Raw genomic sequence first — 22056 nt, forward strand, 5'->3', positions numbered from 1 at the left:
ATTTGAATAGTCAAAGTGTTAGGTACTCCCTTATTGACCAGCGTCTGGTTATGTTTTATAAAATATTGCATAACCAGGTCGCCATCCCACTACCGGACTACCTAACACCCAATACTAGATCTTCCAGAACCAGAACCACTCATTTCCAGGCATTCATTCAAGTATCATCCTCATCCAGCTATCATAAAGTTTCACTCTTCCCTCGCACAGTATATCATTGGAGTGCCTTGCCTTCAGATGTTGTCAACTCGTCTGGGCCAGTGCTCAGTCAGGCTGTGAGCCAGATTGAGCACATCTCACCTTAAATACACCTGCCCTGATTTTAACCCGCTTTTAACCATTCTCCTTCTTACTTTTTACCACTACTTTTTACTCTTTTAACATTCTTGCTAATTGACGCGCAAAGTCTAGGTCTCGAGCAGGGGTTTGACTAAATGGAAGATAGACATATAGATATGGCCTTATACCCTTTTATCAACAAGATTCAGCTTACCAAAAGGTTCCTTCTAGCGCGTATAAAATATTCTTTGTAATGGATATTGTTTTAGCATAATGTTACAAATGTTTAACAATGCAATAATATTTTGAATATTTTATAAATCATAATGCTCATTTAAATCTTGGTCTTAAATTTAATACAAAATCAATGACATAATAAAAACATTATCAGTTCACTCAACCATCCCTTATAACATTCACACCTTTTGTTCATTACCTATAGTGTCTGCAAAACCCAAAAGCCTTTTTACCAGCCCTATGTGGTTCTGGGACGATCTGTGTATGAAAAGAATTGGAACCACTGCCTTACCTTTGCATGATCGTAAGAGGCGACTAATAGGGTCTTAACACTTGGTTTTACAGTAATTCTGTGATTCCAGCAGGTATGCAAATTTTGATTCCATACCTCATGTTTTTATTTCGATGTAAATGAGATGTGGAACCTAAATTTGTAGTCCTGTTTGGCGCCATATAACCTATACTCTGTTGGTGCGCCGTAAATCCCAAATAAATAAATAAATAAATATTCTTTACCTATGTTGTTTGCAAAATCCTTCTTAGTGTATAATGTCTGCAGTTCTCGTTTGCAGAGTATACCGTACCGAAATCTGTTTCTGTGAAATCTGCAGAGCCCCAAGGGTCTGTCCTCGAAAAGTCCATTTAGAATAAACACGTACTGATTCGCAATAAAATATGTTTTAAGATCACCTCGTTGGTTAACTTGGTTTACATCGTTGGCACTGTTTCGTGAAACTTTTTTCAATGTACATCAAATGTAGCAAATATTATCAAAATGTATAATAAAACAATGTACAAATGAAATATAAAGGTTCAAGAGAAAACACTTAGAACTATAGTTTGTTTTATACATATTACTGACCAGTCAGAAAGGACTAAACATTGTAGGACATTACAGAGATAAATTGTGACCTTTGGGCCCGAAATCCCAGAAATATAGGCAAACCTGTCAAAGGGCCATTTTTTTAAATTCCGCCACTTTGCATGAAAACCTCTTGTTACATAGTTTGCAACATGTTTGTGAAAATAAACAGTAGCTTGTTGTTATCCGACAAAATGTTTTAGCTCAAATATAAGTTACAAGCCACCAGTTGTTCTTACAGTCTTCGATTAAACAAACATAACAAAAAACAGAAAGAAATTTACACATAACTACATTTTACACGGTCAAATCCTGGAAGTGGTCTCCAGTGCAAAGTATCTAGGGGTAGATATAGCAAATGATCTCTCCTGGAACACACATGTAGATAGAATCACAAACAATGCAAACAAATCACTGGGTTTTCTACGCAGAAACCTCCCGGTCAAAAACCAAAATATTAAAGAAACCTCCTACAAGACTCTAGTTAGGCCACAACTAGAGTATGCCTCTACGGTATGGTCACCACACACACAAAGAAACATACATAAAATAGAAATGGTGCAAAGAAGAGCTGCCAGGTGGGTAAAGGGTCAATATTCATATTATGATAGTGTAACAAACATGTTAAATGATCTCAGTTGGCAGACACTCGAGGACAGACGGACAATTGCTAGACTTTTCATGTTTTACAAAATCGTTCATGGCTACGTAGCTATTCCAGTCCCTCCGTATCTAGTACAGCCATTGAGACGAACACGTCATATGCACGAACACTCCCTTAGGCAGATCCATACAAACATTAATGTTTTTAAGTTCTCTTTCTTTCCATACACCGTTACCCTATGGAATCAGCTGCCACCTCTGATCGTTAATCAGCCTGATCCTGAACATTTCAGACATGCTGTTAACGCATCCCACTACTATTAAGTGACTACACCCTGTTTTATCCTGATTTTACTCTTGTTAATACAGTTTTATCTTGCACTATCTTCCTTTTGACATCTTACTGTCATTCTTTTAACTTTATTCTGGCACAGACGCGCACCTGCTAGTTATACCCGAAAGGGGCGTCAAGCAGTATACATACATACACATAAAATGTTATGCTGTATATGGGCGTGTATGACCTTCCATTAATCGTAATTTGTAATTCCAGTCACATTGTTTTCAGAAAGAACTCTCCAAGAAAATAACGGACAAAAATATTTGATACTTCATTTGAGTATTTTTCGTGGAAATGATATTACTTTCTATTTATATTTTTATTTGTGTATGAAAAGAAGAGTAATTTTATTTACACTGTCTTGTAATTATTAACACAAATGAGGTTGAACAGTGAAGTTTATCGCCAGTAAACGAATTTGAACTCTCCTGTAGTAGTATTGCCAATGACTGTTCCAAGGCGATGTCCTGCTACATTTTTTCTTCGCGTGTGTAGGATTGTTTGTTACTTTCGTGTTTTACAGATTTTATTATTTTTTACTGCGCTCATTGTTTTATGTAATAGTGGTACTGTCAATGACCGTTCTGTTGTCTGGATTACGTGCCACTTAAATGTAATATCAGAACACGCCGGGAACCAGGCTATGTTTTATGTATATATGTGCTCAGTCGGTGGGGACATTTATACAAACGCGCGTAGAGCTTTTATTATTAAATATGATCGCTTCAAACTTTCAACATAGCTAAAGAATAGATATATTTGCTTGATTAATATAGCAATTATATTAAAATATTAACATAATGTTAAGCAAAATTAGATAAAAACGGCCGATTTTAAATAAAAATACTTGTAAAATTTCATACAGCGCGATCGTAAATAACTATTAAATAACTAATAAAGTAAATAAATGTAAACCGCTGCGGTCATTAAATTCAGACTTTCGGTCAGTAAATACAAAAAACAGAATAGAAAAATATTTAATAATGTAAAAATGACAGCAATTTAGAAACATAGAGTAAAACGGTATTATCAGACATACTTAGAAGGGTTAAAGTACATAGTGTAGCATATTTATCGATACCGTATATTCAATACAAGCTGTGTACGGGACAAATATCGGTCGTAAATAAGGTGGTTTTAATACTACGTTTTTATAAGTTTTACATGAACATGCTCAATCAAACCGAGCCTGCAACATTTTCGTTTTTGTTGTGTTGAGCGACCTGTGGAGTTTTCACATTTTCTATTTTAAATGATTGAATGTTTTTAATGTTATTATGATAAAAAGTAAAGTATATAGTTCATGGTCAGTAGCAGTTTTTCACCTTGAATGTTTTGTGTGCAAGCCAGGAGGGAAACCGCGGGTCTCTTTATAGATGATTTTCAAAATTTGTAATAAAATTACTATAAAAACACAACATCATAAATTTTGTATTATTTCATTTATTTAACTTTTGGAAATTTAGACAAAATTAACAGAAAAATAACAGATAAAACATTACAAAAAACAAAATTACAACACCTCCACCAATACCCAGACATGTTCTAAAATAACACCTGGGCCTTGAATTCAGGCCCCCTTTTATATATAATACATTAATTACAATCTGGAACATATCCAAGCGTCGACCTGTATTTGATATCAAGTCTCAAAATTCAAATTTCGCTGGGTCTACGATTGATTAGTTTTTGTCGGAAAAAAAAATCTACGCAGCGCAGCGTAATCAAATAAAACTGAACAAAACAAAACAAAAAGGACGTTTATACATAAACCTATTCACCTGTTTCTGAGTGGTGAATAGGTGGCAGTGTTATTTAAATATGACTTTGCTTTTTGTATTTTTTTACTTTTTTGTTCTATATTTCTAGATCAACATTACCTTTCTATCAATGAGAGTATGGTATTATTTTGTTAGATTGCATTTTATTAATGTTTTATTTTGTCTGGCGTATTAGGCGGAGGACTCACTGATGTGTTGATATCTGTCATCTGGCCTGAAGCTGTATATGTTACCATGTCTATGCCTCGTTCTTTGATCAGCGGACAATAGTTAATTGTTTTCCGGCTATATAACTAATACATGACGAACTATCTTAAAAATATTTCTAAGCGGGTTCTAATTCTCCTATCTCTAACGGTGGCCAATTAAATTTAGTTGACATATCAGAAGCTGAACATGATTATAATAGCGTTTAGTGACTGTGACAAATCTAGCAGCTCACCTCTTAACTTTTTTTATTTGATTTACATGATTTTTAGTGTTCCCAAACAGTAGATGAATATTATAACTTTGGTTTTACTAAATATTGTTTTTATAAGCACGTTCTTTCCCTTCTTAAAATTTCTACACATAGAACCAAGAGACTGATTTGCTTTGTTACATATTTAGTTTATGTGCATGTTTATCCCATTTTAGATAATTTTGAAATTTGAAATCTTTGTACTTTGTATTTAGATATGTACACTTATATATTCTTTTTGTTTCGAATTTCAGTAAATATGTTTCATATAATATCGATTTACCGGCAGGGCTTATATTAATAGTTTAACGAGGTAAAGTAGAAATTTATCAGTACAGGCAGATTTCTGTCTACACTTAATTATTCATGAGCCAGATTATGAAGCGATATGATGTTTTACGGTGTTTATTGTTTCTTATTCTCAAGGGGCTTGTGAACTTTTACATTATAATCTACGGTTCCTTGTAAGATTTTCTTTAAATAAAGATGGTGTATGAAAATATTGCCTTTTATGCATAGTACTAATCTATCTCCTTTTCAGTATCTTGCTTGGAAGTGACATATTAGTTTTCAGTTATAACGTCCGTTTTCTTTGCTTTAAACACTTATTTCAGCACCATTGAATAATTGATCTCAGATTTTAATTACAAAAAAAATTATGTTCCGCAAGGCTCTTTCATTATCTGCGAATGTCATGTTTCGTTCGATTAACTTCTGGATATAAAAAAAAAAAGATGATGAGAACCAAGCACATATTATTTGATCATGTGACTTGTCCAAAATGGCGGATTATGAATGGTACCTCCCATTATTTTTCCCTCTTGCTTTTTAAACTCACGTAATTTTAATGACTTATTGTTTTACTCTTATTTATGTAAAAATCAGGTCAGTCAACTCTATATCTAGGGCTGTCATGTCGTCGTCTTTACATTCACATAGTGTTTAGAGGGGTATCAAGTCAACTCGTCCCCCTGTCAACTCGTACCCGATTTGTAGGGCTGTCATTGATTGGGTCTTAGGCGTATCGACGATACCGATATATCAGAAGACAAATATCGACGATACATCGATATATTGATTATTAAGTTAGATTAATGACCTATTTGTTCATATGCATACTATATACCTTCCTGTAAATGCTATTTTAAGTTTTATTGCCTACTTTCCATATTTCTGTTTGATTGTGCTCATTGTATTTGTATTTATGAAATAAAAGAAATACATAAAAATTAATAACATCTTTCATTTTTATTTTGCCTTCACTCCTTTTCTGCATTTATCCAAATTTACAACTTTGTGAACTTTAGTTGTTTTTTAAGGTCTGAGTGTTTATTTGGGTAGTTTTTTTCTCTCTGTAAAATATTGATTTTTGAAAATGGGAATCGATAATCGATCGACAAAAAAATATCGTTGATACATCGATATCGCTTCTATCGATGACAGCCCTACCGATTTGGTCATTTCTTCCCCCCAAAATTGGTCATTTTGTCCTCCTTATGATAAAATTTGGTCAACTCATCCCCCTTTTGGGAAGTTTGTCCCTCTAAATATATGAGGCTTTTTTTTTCTTTGACTTTGAAAATTGGTATTTAAAATCGTGAGTTTTAACAGAGGTAGCCTGTTTGCACCTATTTTCACGGTACTAAGGGAGTAAATGAATAAAGGAAAGAAATAGCAATATTATGTTGCTATTATTTCCTATTAACTTCGTAAACCTTTTCTTTTCCACTATTATTTCAAGCAGAAAATATTTTTTCTAGTCCTTGTTTACTTTTAAACCCATCATGTTTCCAGTGCATGTGACCTTCACTTTCGCCAAGGGAGTTAATTCTAATTTCGCGGTAAGGCATCAGACTTGATACAGCACTTCCTGTGAAAGTGTAAAATGTATAGGACCCCTAAATTTTCAAAATGAATTTCATGAGTAAGACATTAACAATTACTGCAATGTAAAATTAACACATTGGAAGGGTAATTCCGTCAAATAGTTGGACAAGACACAATTCATTACCAACTTAACTGAGTCAAATAATCGATGAGGGCATTTGAAAATAATTGACCTACGTTTACAAAAATAGGGTGTGAAACATAATCAGCTTCCAAAGTAGGTCAAATTTGTTTACTGTAGAGGGTGCTACACATTGTTGTTCTCGCAAAAATCAAATACCGCGAGACCAGAATGTAACGCGAAAATAGCAGCAAATGGTATATATTGGAAAAGGTTAACTTTAAATTATTAGGTTGGTTAAAATAGGAAAAAGAGAAATATACTGAAAATATAAGACAATAAACTGAAATGAAATAAAATAAAAAATAAATACTATGCCTTTTGTAATAAAATGTATAATGTAAGACTTTACTTTTTAGCTCGACTTTTCGAAGAAAAAGTAGAGTTATTGTACTCGCCCCGGTGTCGGCGTCGCCATCGGTTAATGTTTTTGATAAAGTCAAATATCTCTGTTACTATCAAAGCTATTGACTTGAAACTTAAAATAGTTATTTACTATCAAAGTCTACACCAGGAGAAACAATCCCCATAACTCTGTTTTCAATTTTGACAGAATTATGCCCCTTTTTAACTTAGAATATTTTGTTAAAATTTTTGATAAAGTCCAATATTTCTGTTACTATTAAAGCTTTTGACTTGAAACTTAAAATACTTATTTACCATCAAAGTCTACACCAGGAGAAACAATTCCCATAACTCTGAATTTTGACAGAATTATGCCCCTTTTTAACTTAGAAATTTTTGTTAAATTTTTTGATAAAGTCAAATATGTCTGTTACTATTAAAGCTTTTGACTTGAAACTCAAAATAGTTATTGACTATCAAAGTTTGCACCAGGAGACACAATTCCCATAACTCTGATATGAATTTTGACAGAGTTATGTCCCTTTTTAAGTTAGAAATTTTGTACTGGCAAAGCTTTAATTCAGAGTCAAGCACTGAGAAAAGTCGAGCACACTGTCTTACGGACAGCTCTTGTTATGAATCATAGTAAGCATGGTAAGAAAAGAGAGAGCAATAAATCCTTATCCCAGGTCATAATTAAAGAAAGTTTTAATTAGAAATACAATAAAAAAAAATAAGTAAACAACTGATGTTACGATAACATGATTATTTGGCAGGAGTCTATTTTTAGATCATGCATATTCATTATATTAATCTCTATTCTACAGTATCAAATATTTAATGCATGGGTTAGTACTCTATACGAATTGTTGTTCCTTGTCAGCCTGCTGTCATGCATTTCACAATAGATTTACGTAAAGACGTACGAAAACACATTGGCATAGAGGCTATTTGTAATGAATATGCATGAGTCCAAGATTGTGGTGCCCTACTGGTATTCGGATGCCTTTGACAGTACCCTTGTATCCATTACCTGCTCAGTCAAGTGAAATGTTGACCTTAAGTGTTCCTTAACATTATTATTAAGAAACCCAAATAACACCCATTTCATGAAATACTTTGCAGAGCTCTTGATAAAGATAGACTCCTGGAGTGTTACTGATAGAATTTCAGATTCCTGTGTTATGTCATACACATTGCATTTTTTGTAATATGGCAGTCGAAAGAAAACTATATGTTCATTTGCTGAGAAAAAAAGCGGCAATATGATAAAATGCCATTGCTAGTTATTTTTAATGTATCTATATATATGTTAGAGCAAAGCAGTGTGTCATTTTCAGCAGATGAGTTACTCAATTGCTCAAATAATACCAGACTACTGTGAAATCATTAATATTCTTGGGGGACTAATTTTCGTTGATTTTGCGGTTGAGTCATTCCATGAAATTTAATCCCAACAAACAAGTAAAATTCCCATTCATTTTATGTTCAAAAGTTGAAATCCACGAATTCATATCCCCACAAAATTGCCGTTTTGACCAAAACCATGAAATTTCATGTCCAAGAAATTAAATTATTTTACAGTATATGTTAGCCAATATAGTCATATCTCTTATGAACGCTTGTTCAATGGATCAGTCAGCCCTACTCTTGATTTTGTTTGAAACATAAAATTTCAGTCAGTAATATGATATGTGTCCTGATGAGGTATTGCCGTGGTCATACTGTACTGGCAATATAAAATATCTGATAATGCCCATCCCTATTTAATAATAATATATTTCAATTTCATATCAATATCATGATAATATATGTTACAGGTATCCAAGAAAGAGAAACTATGAGCGAGAACGAGATGCAGAACGACTGCCTTCAGTGCCAGCTTCATCTCATCCATTGAAAGCTATAACAGTAAGATTTATTGTAGATTGGGTTATGTTTTTACAATGGTTTTATTTTCATTAATATTTGCAAATCATGCTACTGGTGTATTAAAGTAATCCTGAATATTAATCATCATGTCCTAAAGCACAGACACCAACATTTCATTAAGTTTTAACTGCAAATGATGCCCCTCAACGGTGTGGGTTCAAGCCTCACATGGGGCGTTGAATTCTTCATGTGAGGAAGCCATTCATTTGACTTCAGAAGGTCAGTGGTTTTACCTAGGTGCTGACTGTGATGAAATTATGCAAGGAGGGGCTACTGAAGTCTTCCTCTGCCATCAAAACTGGAAAGTCACCATATTATCTATGATTAAGTCAGTGCGATGTTAAACATAACAAAAAAGAAAAACAAATACTTAACTGCAAATGAGGCTGCTAAACATGAATTCTGCTAAACATGATTACACTAAATAAAGCATTTGTTCAAGTAACCCAAACTACAGTAAAGTAAAAATTTCTAATTTTCTTATCATTGGCTAGTTGTCTAGAAATAACAGATTCACAGCATTTATAAAATTTTAAGAAACTTACAAGCGAATTTACTGAGAAGATCAAATAGTAGGTGGGCTCTATTGTGTAACCCAATTTTGCCAGTACACCGGTTTTACCAGATTTGTACTTGTTGTAGTTGGGCTAGTTGCTTGCGCATCAATTTGGTACACATGTGGAACATGCTGAAAAGCTTGATCAAAACATCACTGTGCATTTTAGTGTACCAATTATGTGATCGGGATATCCCAGTGTTGTATGAATCAAGCCCACCTAGTATTGTCCTTATAAATTTAGTGTAATAAGAAACTGTATATAATACGCAATTTTAAACATTTTATTTTACATGTAAAATTTGAATTATGTCTGTAATATTATGCTGACTTATTGCTGAGATTAGTTCTTAAAAAGTTTTCCATAAATTTACATAGGAAATCAAATGCTTGAGAAAAGAAGTCTCAAATGTAAGGGTGTGATCGGATGATCAAATATCTTTTGATTGTTGTAATTTTTTAAGCAATAGGTATTCTCTCTTACTTAAAGGTTTCTGATAGCTTGAAATACATGACACTCATCTTCATCTTTAAGGTATCTGAAATCAAGCATGCTGATAAGAAAGGATCAGCTTCAAAGAAGACACCAAGCAAGGGTTCCAGTATTGTGTCGGATCCTCTAAGTGAAATGGGCCCACTCGGTGCAACATTAGATGGTTTGGATCCTTTGTCAGCCATGGCAGCAGAGGCCAACAGGACCAGTAAGAGTAGAGGATTGAGCTTCGGGGTAATGAAACAGGACTTTATGCCTTCACATATGACACCAATACTGTTTTTTTTTTCCAGGAAGCAGGCTTAAGAGTGATTCAAATAAGCTTCAAGTTTTTATCACAATTGTACTAAGATAAATTAGTATAAATTAAGGTGGTTCGCGGGGTTCCTACGAAAATTTCGAAGTATGGGATATAAGACTGATATTAGGTCCGTATGTACTAACATCTCCTGTCTTTCATTTGGAGAAAAAAGAAAATTGTTCTGAGTCCACATTTCCTTTGAAGAGCGCCACCTGGCGGCATATGTATTTTTCAAGGAAAATCGCCGTTTTATTGTAATAATCTCATTAAAATTAATGTTATTACACTTTTTCAAACTCAGGAATATAGCTAAGTTCAATGTTATTGTTTACATTTTGAGTTTTGTAAATTATTTCATTTGGAAAATGCTTAGATAAAGAGATGTCCGTAGTAGGGGTGCGGAAAAATGGCGAAAATATTCTATGTATTTTATGGCCGTTTAGCCGAAATAAAATAAAACGGAACGGTCAAAGTTCTTGATTTTTAAATATATTCTTCTTTAATCATTTCTGAACAAGAAAATAAAATAAAAATAGGGGGTCTTCACGGCAGATTTTTTGTAAATTTACTTTTTATTTGTTTTGGTAATGTAAATTTTGTGACGTTGATACACAATGATAGCGTTAACGTCGCGCAAACGCTGATTTCATTAATATGTCTTTCATTGATATAAACAGGACCTTCAGAGTTCACAAAAATCTTTAGAATCTTTTTTATTTGAATATATTCACATGATGTACATTGTTGCGTATTTTGCAGTCAATATCTATCTATTATCTAGTAATATACATCAGAGTCAGTTAAAGCTACTTGCCCACAGTTTCGGTGAAATTTTTCAACATGTTCATGTTCACCAAGTTTGGCACAAAATGTGAATATGTCGCGCTAAAACATGAACTATAACTAGTGAATATGGTATAAGTGGTTGAATTTTTTATGAAAATGTTTAATCTTGCATAACTCGCTTATCTGGCTCCGTATTTAAGGGATAGTAAAGTGTTGGTGGACGGGGGTGGGGGTGTAGAAAAAATCTTATCAGTTTATCCGCTATGAATTAAAACGGAGCTGTCAAAATTCTTTATTTTCAAACATAGGTTTCTTTAATTATTCCGAAGAACATAGAAAACAAAGAGTGATTTGCAAATTTACATTGAGCCGCGCCATGTGAAAACCAACATAGTGGCTTTGTGACCAGCATGGATCCAGACAAGCCTGCGCATCCGCGCAGTCTTGTCAAGACTCCATGTTGTTCGCTTTCAAAGCCTATTGCAATTAGAGAAACTGTTAGCGAACAGCATGGATCCTGACCAGACTGCGCGGATGTAAAACCATTATGTTGGTTTTCTCATGGCGCGGCTCATTTAACCTTTTGTATGAAATGTTTAAGTGCGAAACTGAACGACATTCCTTATTGTTTTTCAATATTTCAAGTGACTAGCTAACAACGAAGATACAAGATACGTAATGTGGTGAAACTGTTTTCCAGATAAAAATGAAATGCATTTTTAACGAAAAGGAACATTTTGAAGGGTGGCTAAATCATCAATATGTTTCTTTTTTGTTATGATATGTAACTTTATTTAGAGGTTTTGATTTTCATTATAATTCTAATTGTGTATTATATTTATTGCTTTTTAAACCTATATTTAATATTTTCAATAAATAAAATCATGGAATCTTAAGCAGATGATGGATAAATGAGATAATGCCTCTTACGGTAAAAATGTACTTCAGTCTGTGAACTTGAAACCGTTACTTGAATAAAGCTCATTTTGGTGCCGCTTAGTGCATTAAATTTATAACGTCAACGTGAATGCACAATGCAAACCGTATTGAGGGAAAACTTGCTTCGAAATGACAGAACAAAAATAAAACTCTAACTCATTTCGCTTCAAAACATTCAGAAAATAATATAAAACAGATACAGTCGACGCAGACGATATTTTAGGATGGAATGATGGAAGAAGGGTGGTTTAACTGAGGCTGCTCTTGCGAAAGGTTTAGAGGCATGCGTTCATTGTTCAGACCCGCTGTTTCTTTCAGATATTTTCAAGGAAGCGCACTTTCGACATGGTTCACTGTTGTACATACAAAAGTTTCGATTATAGAATTTTGGCGGCAAATTGGGATCATTCTTATTTGATGAAGGTTTTATTCCAAAATCGAAGTATGGTATTCCAGTGCTGAATGTAATATCAAAAAAGTAACCACTATGATTTCATCTCGTGCATTTTTTTTGGTGTTTCAAAAATTTTAAAAGACGGATAAAACTAAGAAATAAATAAAACCACCATTTACATGCACTTTGAAATGTTTTCGCCAGAATGCTGAAAACAAAATATTTGACTGGTATTTAGTGTAAAAGTGCATTTTGACGCAGATGCGAATAAATTCGGATATTTCAGGACTGCAACTCACTGCAGACCTAAAACGCCTGTATAAATTACAGACCCCGGTATATACCGGATTCAAGCAATTTGAATGAAAATTATCTTTAATGTATATATTTTGTGACCATTGTAATACTAACCCTAACCTTTTGTCAGTATATTATACATATTATACACTAAATGCATGCTGTCGTACAATAATTTGCGTATTTTTGCCGTGCGCTCCGACTGATAATCTGTTCAGGACATGCGCAGAAGACGCAGAAGACCGCTCCAGCTATGACAGACTGCAATGAGCAACATTGCATAAAGAATGTCCGTGACATTGAGCGCAAAGTGAACAGAAGTTACGGTATGCAAGCATCAAATGGGATTTTACATTTATGCGTTTTGAAGCGCCTTGTCAGATTTTTCTGTTAATTTTATTTTCACAGTTTTGCATATCATGGATCACAAATGTATCATAATTAAAATGATTATAGTGAAGTCTACAAGTAACCACCGACTGGATATATTCCTTAATGAATTACTGTGATCATTGCGTTGGAGATCCACGGCTTAAAAATGTACCATGGATTGATTACAGTGAAGTCTTCATGCATTAAGTTAGCTCTAAAACTGTTTCAAAAATGGATAAAACAATTTAGCAGATGCGTATTGGTTGCACGCAATGCTAATTACGACGCCATATATCTGAATGATTCAGAAATCCATGTGAATATAGACTCTGTTCTTGCAGACAGCTAGTCTAATAGAATTTGAGACAGGCTGAAATTTTAATACCCTGACAGAAACGACAAGGCATTTTACATAATAATATAAACATGACATTTTACATAATAATATAAACAAAATAATTAGCGTCTTTAAGGAAATTGTTGAACTTACATAGAAGTATATTTCTAGATGATGTACTTAGATTGTAAATTACTTAAAACTGTAAATAATGTGAATCTATTTAGTAAAAATATTTCATTTTGGTGTACTTTCATCATCCTGTATATACAAAAACGTATCTTTAAAGGACATAATGAACAAAACGTTTGTGTGACGTTAACACCATAAATGACGTTTCAACGTCACAATATTTACATTACCAAAACAAATAAAAAGTAAATTTACAAAAAATCTGCCGTGAAGACCCCCTATTTTTATTTTATTTTCTTGTTCAGAAATGATTAAAGAAGAATATATTTGAAAATCAAGAATTTTGACCGTTCCGTTTTATTTTATTTCGGCTAAACGGCCAAGAAACACATTGAATATTTTCGCCATTTTTCCCCACCCCTACTACGGATATCTCTTTATTTAAGCATTTTCTAAATGAAATAATTTACAAAATGCGACATGTAAACAATAACATTGAATTTAACTATATTTTTGAGTTTGAAAAAGTGTAATAACATTAATTTTAATGCGATTATTACAGAAAAACGGCGTTTTCCCTTGAAAAATACATGTGCCACTTGGTGGCGCTCTTCAAAGGAAATGTGGACTCAGAACGGTTTTCTTTTTTCTCCAAATGAAAGACAGGATATGTTAGTACATACAGACTTAATATCAGTCTTATATCTCATACTTCGAAATTTTCGTAGGAACCCCGCGAACCACCTTAAATACCTGCATCTTTTATCTCATTCAAAAGGATGTCTATATTGTGCTTCATTTTCCATTTGTTCTCAATGCCATAACAGCACATTGCTCAAGCATGGAAGGTATGTCAGTGTTATACCTATACACTCATAAATGTCAGTCTTTATCTTCAGACTTATGGTAACGGTTATAGTTATGCCATGTGGAAACAAATATATTTTGTTTGAAGAAATCATTGAGTCTTGAATCAATTATGTGTTGCATACTGTGTCATAATTGTAAAATTATACTCACAAGAAGCTTCATGCATTAAAATGCTATATACCACAGTGTTCATAAATACGGTATTTATGAACACTGTGGTATATAGCATTTTAATGTCAAGTTTCATTATTAGAATTATTCATCAGGTATTATACCTGATGAATAATTCTAATAATGAAACTTGGCATTTTTATTTTCCAGGAAAGTGGAACAAAAGGACGAGCAGACTCCCTGGATGACTCGTTTGAGCCATGGTCTGCAAAAAGAGCAGATATTCTCTCCAAATATACAACATCAGAGAAACTGTCAATTACTACAAGTTTTCTCTCTTCGGCTGACAAAGAACATGGTATTATATTTTGTAATTTTACATGGATGTGGTTTAAGACAGCATAACTTCTTCAAGACCCATTAACCAATACAGCTAAATGTAGATATATATTATAACAAGTCTGTAGAAAATTATGTCAGTTAGTTTTTGCTGTTCAAACTGTGCTTTAGATCACAAGTGGGATCTTTATAGTTGTGGTCACAATACTTCTGGGGGCCTCTGTGGCCGAGTGATTAAGGTCGATGACTTCAAATCCCTCGACCCTCATCAGTGTGGGTTTGAGCCTCACTTTGGGCATTGAATTCTTCATGTTAGGAAGGCATCCAGCTGGCTTATGGAAGGCCGGTGGTTCAACCCAGGTGTCCGCTGTGATGAAACAATGCACGGAGGGCACCTGAGGTCTTCCTCCACCATCAAACATGGAAAGTCATCATTGTGCAACATTAAACCCAACAAAAGCAAAAACAAAACATTACTGCTTCACTAACATTACCTTCATCTATGAGGTTCTTGCGTGAAAGATTTACAGTGGTTCACCACTTGTCTCTCGACTGTGTGGAACCAGTAAATAGAAGAGAATACATTTACAGTGTAAATTTTACACTACCTTGGATAGGAGAAAGTATATACAGTTATTTATATCTGTTTAGTTTCATTTACTGATGTATTCTACATTGGCCTGTTAATGCATAATGTTGAATATAGAATATGCCAGTAAGGTTTTACCAGTTCAGACATTATAGGTTAAGACTACATGTTACAATGTTTTCCGTTACAGTTGTGATAAAGTCACAGAGTCATGCTACCACTGGTACAATGTCAGACAAGGTCAAGAATAGGTTGGAACAACTGGATGACTTTGAAGAGGTAAGACTTGCTGTTTGATCAATCAGATCCATACATGGTTCTTCATGATTTCTGTTCAGTTTGGCAAAAAAAGCCTCTGTGGCCAAGTGGTTAAGGCTGCTGACTTAGAATCAAGGGTTTATGGGTTCAAGCCTCACTAGGGCATTGAATTCTTCATGTGAGGAACCCATCAAGTTGGCTTAAAGAAGGGTAGTGGTTCTTCATGCATTATTTTATCATGGGGCACCTGGGGTCTTTCTGCACCATCAAAAGCTGGAAAGTCGTCATATGGCCTATCCTTGTATTGGTGCGATGTTAAACCCAACAAAAAAATAAAAAACAAAAACTCTCCAAAAGTGGAACTGTAGTAGGAATTTCTCAAATTTTAAAGATATCTTTCATAATGTCAATTTTGTGACGTTTTCATAATGTCAATTTTATGACGAAAAATGTATGTTTCCCTGTGTAAAATTCTGGCCAAACCCAGAAAAAAAATTATTTTAAAAAATCTTCTTTTGAAATTTTACAGTTTCTTTTACAAGGAAGTGTTGCTTTTAATGTTTAGGGCTTATGTTAAACTAAGATATAATTATTCTTTTATTTTAAATTATACATTTCTACTTGATATTTTTATCATTTAAATTTATTTAATTATTTTTTTTTGGCTTTAGGTGAAGACATACTGTTAGTGTATTTGTTTTTACAGGGTTCTGTTCAAGAGATGTTAAATCTGAGTCAGCAGGAGTATGTTTCTCGTATTGAAGATCTAAATCAGGCTCTCATAGCTGCTTGGGAACAGGATCAGAGGGTGAAGGCGCTAAAAATAGCTATACAAGTAAATGTTATAATATCAATATCTCAAATCTATACAGAATGAAGACCTATTCTTCATAAGCTTCCTTAAATTTATAGTTGAAAGTTAAAATGTTTCTCACTTTTTAGTGGTTTTGTTTCTTGACAAGCAATTACATGATACATTTATATGCATTTTAAAAGGACTATACAGTTATATCAGTTGTTTTGTAATTGAGACAGTTTTGTGTAAGCAGTAGTAAATGAAAAGTGAAGGCTGTGGGAGTTTACTTAGACTTTAGTTACTGAAAGAACACACAAAAATGCATAATGTATAGAAAATATGTAATCAGGGGATAAATCTTGATGAAAATTGGCAAGATTTAACTGATTTTTAATGTATAGTAAAATATTAACAGTAATTATGTTCATATAATTATTTGTTTTAATGTTTTATGAAAGGTTTCATTGGTTTTGAAAATTGAGATATTTTGATGTAAATCTTGAGGCAAGCTCCTATAATCAGTACGTAGATGCAAATGGAAAACATGTGAAACTGTTTAATTTAACATACTATTATGATAGTTTTCTTCTAGTGTCATTTAGATTTCCATTGACTTTACTCATAATTTATCTGCAGTGCTCCAAGTTATTGGCTGATGTGAATGTGATACAGTTCTATCCGAGCAAGTTTGTCCTTATAACAGACATTCTCGATACATTTGGTATGTAAAACCTTGAAAATTCAGAAATGTTTTAACAATATGTTTGGTTGTATTTCTTCGTTTTTGTGATAACAGGGCCTGAATATATTTCATTTATATGAAAAGGGTTTACATGAAATTTGGATAAGTGTGAACATTTTTAAAAAAAAAATTAAAATATTTTGCTGCATTTTACTTTATCGAAAATTTGAAATTGTCTTTACCTGTACACTTAACTGTGTTAAATGCGACTTTATGATTTTAAAATGATCTTACTTTTTTTATCTAAGGGGCACTATGTTTTTTGTAGAGAGACTTCCGTTAAAGCGAACTTTTTAAGCAGCCACTCTCAGTTATGTTTTAATGATGTATATTACAGGAAAACTTGTGTATAACAGACTGAGAGATAAAGCCCAGTATTTCCCTCCAGGGAGCGGTGTAGCAATTAAGTTACCAGGTAAATAAAAATTGATTAATGATAGGAAGTAATTTTTCTACATCAGTTAAGATTAGGAGAAAGACTCTATTTGTGATTGCATATCAGAGTTGCAAACCAAAATTTCCACATGTCTGCTTAGCTAATATAAAAAGCCTCATATTAGTCATCATTATCAACCTAAAGGCCAAAAGTTCATTTCCTAGAAAGGCAAATACCTTCCATGACTCTTTGGCAGTTTATCTGAAGTCTTTTGTCCTCCATGTCTGATTAATGTGGGAAGTTATCAGTTATATGTGGATAACAAGTTAGTGTATACATGTATCATAAAAGACTGCTGAATCATAAATGAAATAATGTTACAAAAATATATATTCATATAATATATATATCATAAAACATTTTTCCAGAGAATTTCACCCCAGATCAGGTACCAGATTCAGCAAAGGAAACCTGTCGTAACTGGTTTTTTAAGATTGCTTCTATCCGAGAGCTTATTCCAAGGTTTTATGTAGAGGCAGCCATCATGAAATGCTACAGCTTTCTCAATACAGGGTAAGTAAATTTGTAATTTATGTGTTACATGTATATGAAAAACTTCATTTTATTGCTTGATGGTAGTTAATTTGTTTAGCTTTAAAGTTCTGTCTAATCAAGTTATTTTCTATTTGTGAAACAATTCAATTTATTTCTTTAAATCTGTATTGACAAGTTATTAGTTATTTTCTGTAAATTTGGTCTAAACTATCAGTTAAAATTTCTGCATGGAAGCTGATGTCATTGGGAGTTTTGTAACATTTTACAATGTGTTAAATTGTTTGTGGATTTAGTATGTTTTCTGAGAGCAATAGTTGCAAACAGTTTTAAATGCAATTTTAATTATTGAATAAAACATGCAAGGAAGGTATAAGCGAAAACTTATGAAATACTTCGTTTATATTACTGTATCTGTTGTTTGTATATCTTTGATTGTTCATTTCCACACTAAAGGTTACATTAAGACTAGATCTTATGTAGATTGGGCAATTTTCACATTACTTTTTTGTCGAGCCCGCTGGCGGTGAGCTCGACATAGTTGTCACAATGGAGGTTCTGTGTATATATATGTGCGTGCATCCGAGTTTGTCCGGGCTGTAACTTATCCATGGATCAAGGGATTCTTAAATAACTTGGCACACATGTTTGCCTCAATGACATGGTGTGTGGCGTGCGAGAACCAGATCGGAAGCTTACAGGTCAAGGTATTACTTTGAGGTCAAAGGTCAAAATTCGGTGCTGTTTTGCTTGTCTAGGCTGTAACTCAGCCATGCATTGAGAGATTCTTAAACACTTCGGCACAAATGTTTGCCTCAATAAGGTGATGTGTCTTGTGCAAAACCCAGATTGGTAGCTTAAAGGTCAAGGTCACACTTAGGGTTCAAAGGCCAAAAGGTCAAAAGTTGATGCAGTTTCTCTAGTCTGGGTTGTAACTTAGCCATGGATGGAGATGTTCTTAAATAACTTGGCAGAAATGTTAGCTGCAGTCAGTTCTTTTAATAGTATCATATATGTTAGTCCTTTTGACAGCTGGTGGGCTTGACCTGTTGCCCGTGGGCATCTAGTTTTATATTGTGATTTGATAGAAAACAGACATAGTTGAGTTGTCAAGAACTTGCATTTTATGGTTGAATTACCCTTGGAGATGATACTCCTGATATGAGTTCTTCGAATTTGCATGAAGTGTTGTTTATATTTGCCAAAACATTGATTGCAAATATTACCATGTGTAATGATAGAAATAAATGTAAATTTTGTATTACAGGGAGTATGCTGATGCATTAAGACGTCTGTCTCAGATGATAAGTGGAATGGGTGACCCACTGGTATCACTATATGCAAAATGTTTCCTTAGTAGGGTAAGTCTTACCTAACAGTCAGTCAGATTCATCTGCTTTAATATTGTATCTACTATAAAATTATGTGACACTGGTCATACCCTCGTGGCATCCTGTGCTAAATACAGTGAAATGATCACTATTCGTGGATAACTAATTTGCGTGGATTTTTTGGTTGCATAAGGTCATGAAATTTAATCCTAACAAACAAATAAAATTTCCATTTATTGTAATGTTAACATTTCAAACCCAGGAATTCTATGTCCAAACAAAATGATTATTTCTGCCAAGACTATGAAATTTTATGCACAAAAAATTAAATGATTTACTGTTGCATTAGCTTAAACTTTTAAGTGATATTTTCACTTTCAGATACAATTTTATACTTTCTGCCTAATGTATATGGCATATATACATGTGTGTGTTAACAAAATTAAGAATCTTTTAACTTTAATTAGTACAAGATATACTGATAGCCATATGTTACAGGTTGGAATAGCTGTTGCTCCTAGCATCAGGGATCATCTTCTACCAATGTTTGATGGTTTTCTAGCAACATACCCACAGGTAGTTAATTCATATAATTAAATAAAGGAATATTAAACCTTATGTAATTCAGGTTTTGACACAACATCTAGCTAGTGTTAGATATGTGAAATATAAATTAAACTGCTTCCGATGATGCATGGGAATTAGGTTTGGCATGTAATACATGATGGAATAAAGTCTCTCCCAAGGTACAGGCTACAATTAAGAACACATGTTTTTCTGTTTCTGCAACAGTACAAAAGGGACACTTTTTATCTTCTAAACTGAAATTTTGTACCGGCCTGTTTTCAACCTTATAGTTGCAACACCACAGTGAAACTTACAAATTGCTGACCTGTGTTGCAACAGTATTATGATTTGACAGTAATTTTCAACAGAAAAAGTACAGATTTAAGATTACAGTAAGTTCTAAGCTTGTTCTGTTATCTGTGGGTATTTGAGCCTTGCTTGGGAGTCATGTGAGGAAGCCATCATGCTGGTTGTGAGTTTTTAGCTCACCTGTAACGGAGTGACAAGGTGAGCTTTTGTGATCGCTTATCGTCCGGCGTCCGTAAACTTTTACTTTAAACAACATCTCATAAACCGCTAGGCCAATTTCAACCAAACTTCACAGGAATGATCCTTGGGTGGCCCCCTTTCAAAATTGTTCAAAGAATTGAATTCCATGCAGAACTCTGGTTGCCATGGCAACCAAAAGGAAAAACTTTAAAAATCTTCTTGTCCAAAACCACAGGGCCTAGGGCTTTGATATCTGGTGTGTAGCATCATCTTGTGATCCTCTACCAAAATTGTTCAAATTATCCCCCTAGGATCAAATATGGCCCCGCCCCAGGGGTCACATGGTTTATATAGACTTATATAGGGAAAAATTTGAAATGCTTCTTGTCCAAAACCACATAGCCTAGGGCTTTGATATTTGGTATGTAGCATCATCTAGTGGTCCTCTACCAAAATTATTCAAATTATCCCCCTAGGATCAAATATGGCCCCGCCCCGGGGGTCACTTGGTTTATATAGACTTATATAGGGAAAACTTTGAAATTCTTCTTGTATAAAACCACATGGCCTAGGGATTTGATATTTGGTATGTAGCATCAGCTAGTGGTCCTCTACCAAGATTTTTCAAATGATCCCCCTAGGATCAAATATGGCCCCACCCCAGGGGTCACGTGGTTTATATAGACTTATATAGGGAAAACTTTGAAAATCTTCTTGTACAAAACCGCATGTCCTAGGGCTTTGATATTTTGTATGTAGCATCATCTAGTGGTCCTCTACCAAGAGTATTCAAATTATCCCCCTAGGATCAAATATGGCCCTGCCCAGGGGGTCCCAAGTTTTACATATATTTATATAGGAAAAAAAGTTTAAAAAATCTTCTTGTCTGAAACTACAACACTTCGACCTTTGATATTTGGTTTGTAGCATTGTCTTATGGTCCTCAACCAAAATTGTTCAAATTGTACCCCTTGGGTGAAAAGAGGCCCTGCCCTGGGGGTCCCAAGTTTTATATAGACTTATATAGGAAAAAGCTTTAAAAATCTTCTTGTCTGAAACCATACGACCTAGGCTTTTGATATTTGGTATGAAGCATTGTCTAGTAGTCCGCTACCAAAATTATTCAAATTATGCCCCTGGGGTTAAAAGGGGCCCTGTCCTGGGGTCACTTAGTTATTATGTGAGTTATATAGGAAAAATACTTAAAAAATCATCTGATCCTATTTCCAAGACTGTTTAATTATAATTACCTGATGACCCCAAGTACTATGATGTCACTTGACTGTGACCTTGACCTACTGACCTACTTTCTTGTTTTTTAAGATACAGTCTTGAAATTTTGATGACGTACACAGTTTTGCACACAAATCGTAAAACTGAATTTCATTGACCATGAATGTGACCTACTGACTTTCTAAATATTTTATCATCAGTTTGACATTTGAAACATGTAGCTCATATTACTCAGGTGAGCAATCCAGGGTCATCATGACCCTCTTGTTAGTGGTTCAGTCCAGGTGACCACATGTGCTTTGAATTGTGCAAAGAGAGGTGCCTTAATTCCTCCTGCTCAATTAAAATG

At 33.9% G+C, this 22056-nt stretch overlaps 1 protein-coding gene across 2 annotated transcripts in view; it reads left to right on the plus strand.

Annotated features, from left to right (window-relative positions):
• Nucleotides 1–5307: 5307 nt before the first annotated feature.
• The window catches only part of LOC123564976 (VPS35 endosomal protein-sorting factor-like), a 29140-nt gene continuing 12391 nt past the window's right edge, over nt 5308–22056 (plus strand). Inside the window, exons 1-11 of one of the 2 annotated variants that reach the window (XM_053537620.1) lie at nt 5308–5360; nt 8736–8826; nt 9939–10130; nt 14646–14793; nt 15554–15642; nt 16328–16456; nt 17054–17138; nt 17497–17574; nt 17964–18108; nt 19355–19448; nt 19917–19994. In XM_053537620.1, coding sequence (XP_053393595.1) covers nt 5344–5360; nt 8736–8826; nt 9939–10130; nt 14646–14793; nt 15554–15642; nt 16328–16456; nt 17054–17138; nt 17497–17574; nt 17964–18108; nt 19355–19448; nt 19917–19994 — 1146 coding nt within the window. In that variant the 5' untranslated portion in view covers nt 5308–5343. Of the gene's footprint in view, nt 5361–5394; nt 5448–8735; nt 8827–9938; nt 10131–14645; nt 14794–15553; nt 15643–16327; nt 16457–17053; nt 17139–17496; nt 17575–17963; nt 18109–19354; nt 19449–19916; nt 19995–22056 lie in introns of those variants that run through there. The other variant, XM_053537619.1, reaches the window with a different exon arrangement.

Source organism: Mercenaria mercenaria, chromosome 2 (assembly GCF_021730395.1).
Source record: "Mercenaria mercenaria strain notata chromosome 2, MADL_Memer_1, whole genome shotgun sequence".
NCBI lineage: Eukaryota > Metazoa > Mollusca > Bivalvia > Venerida > Veneridae > Mercenaria > Mercenaria mercenaria.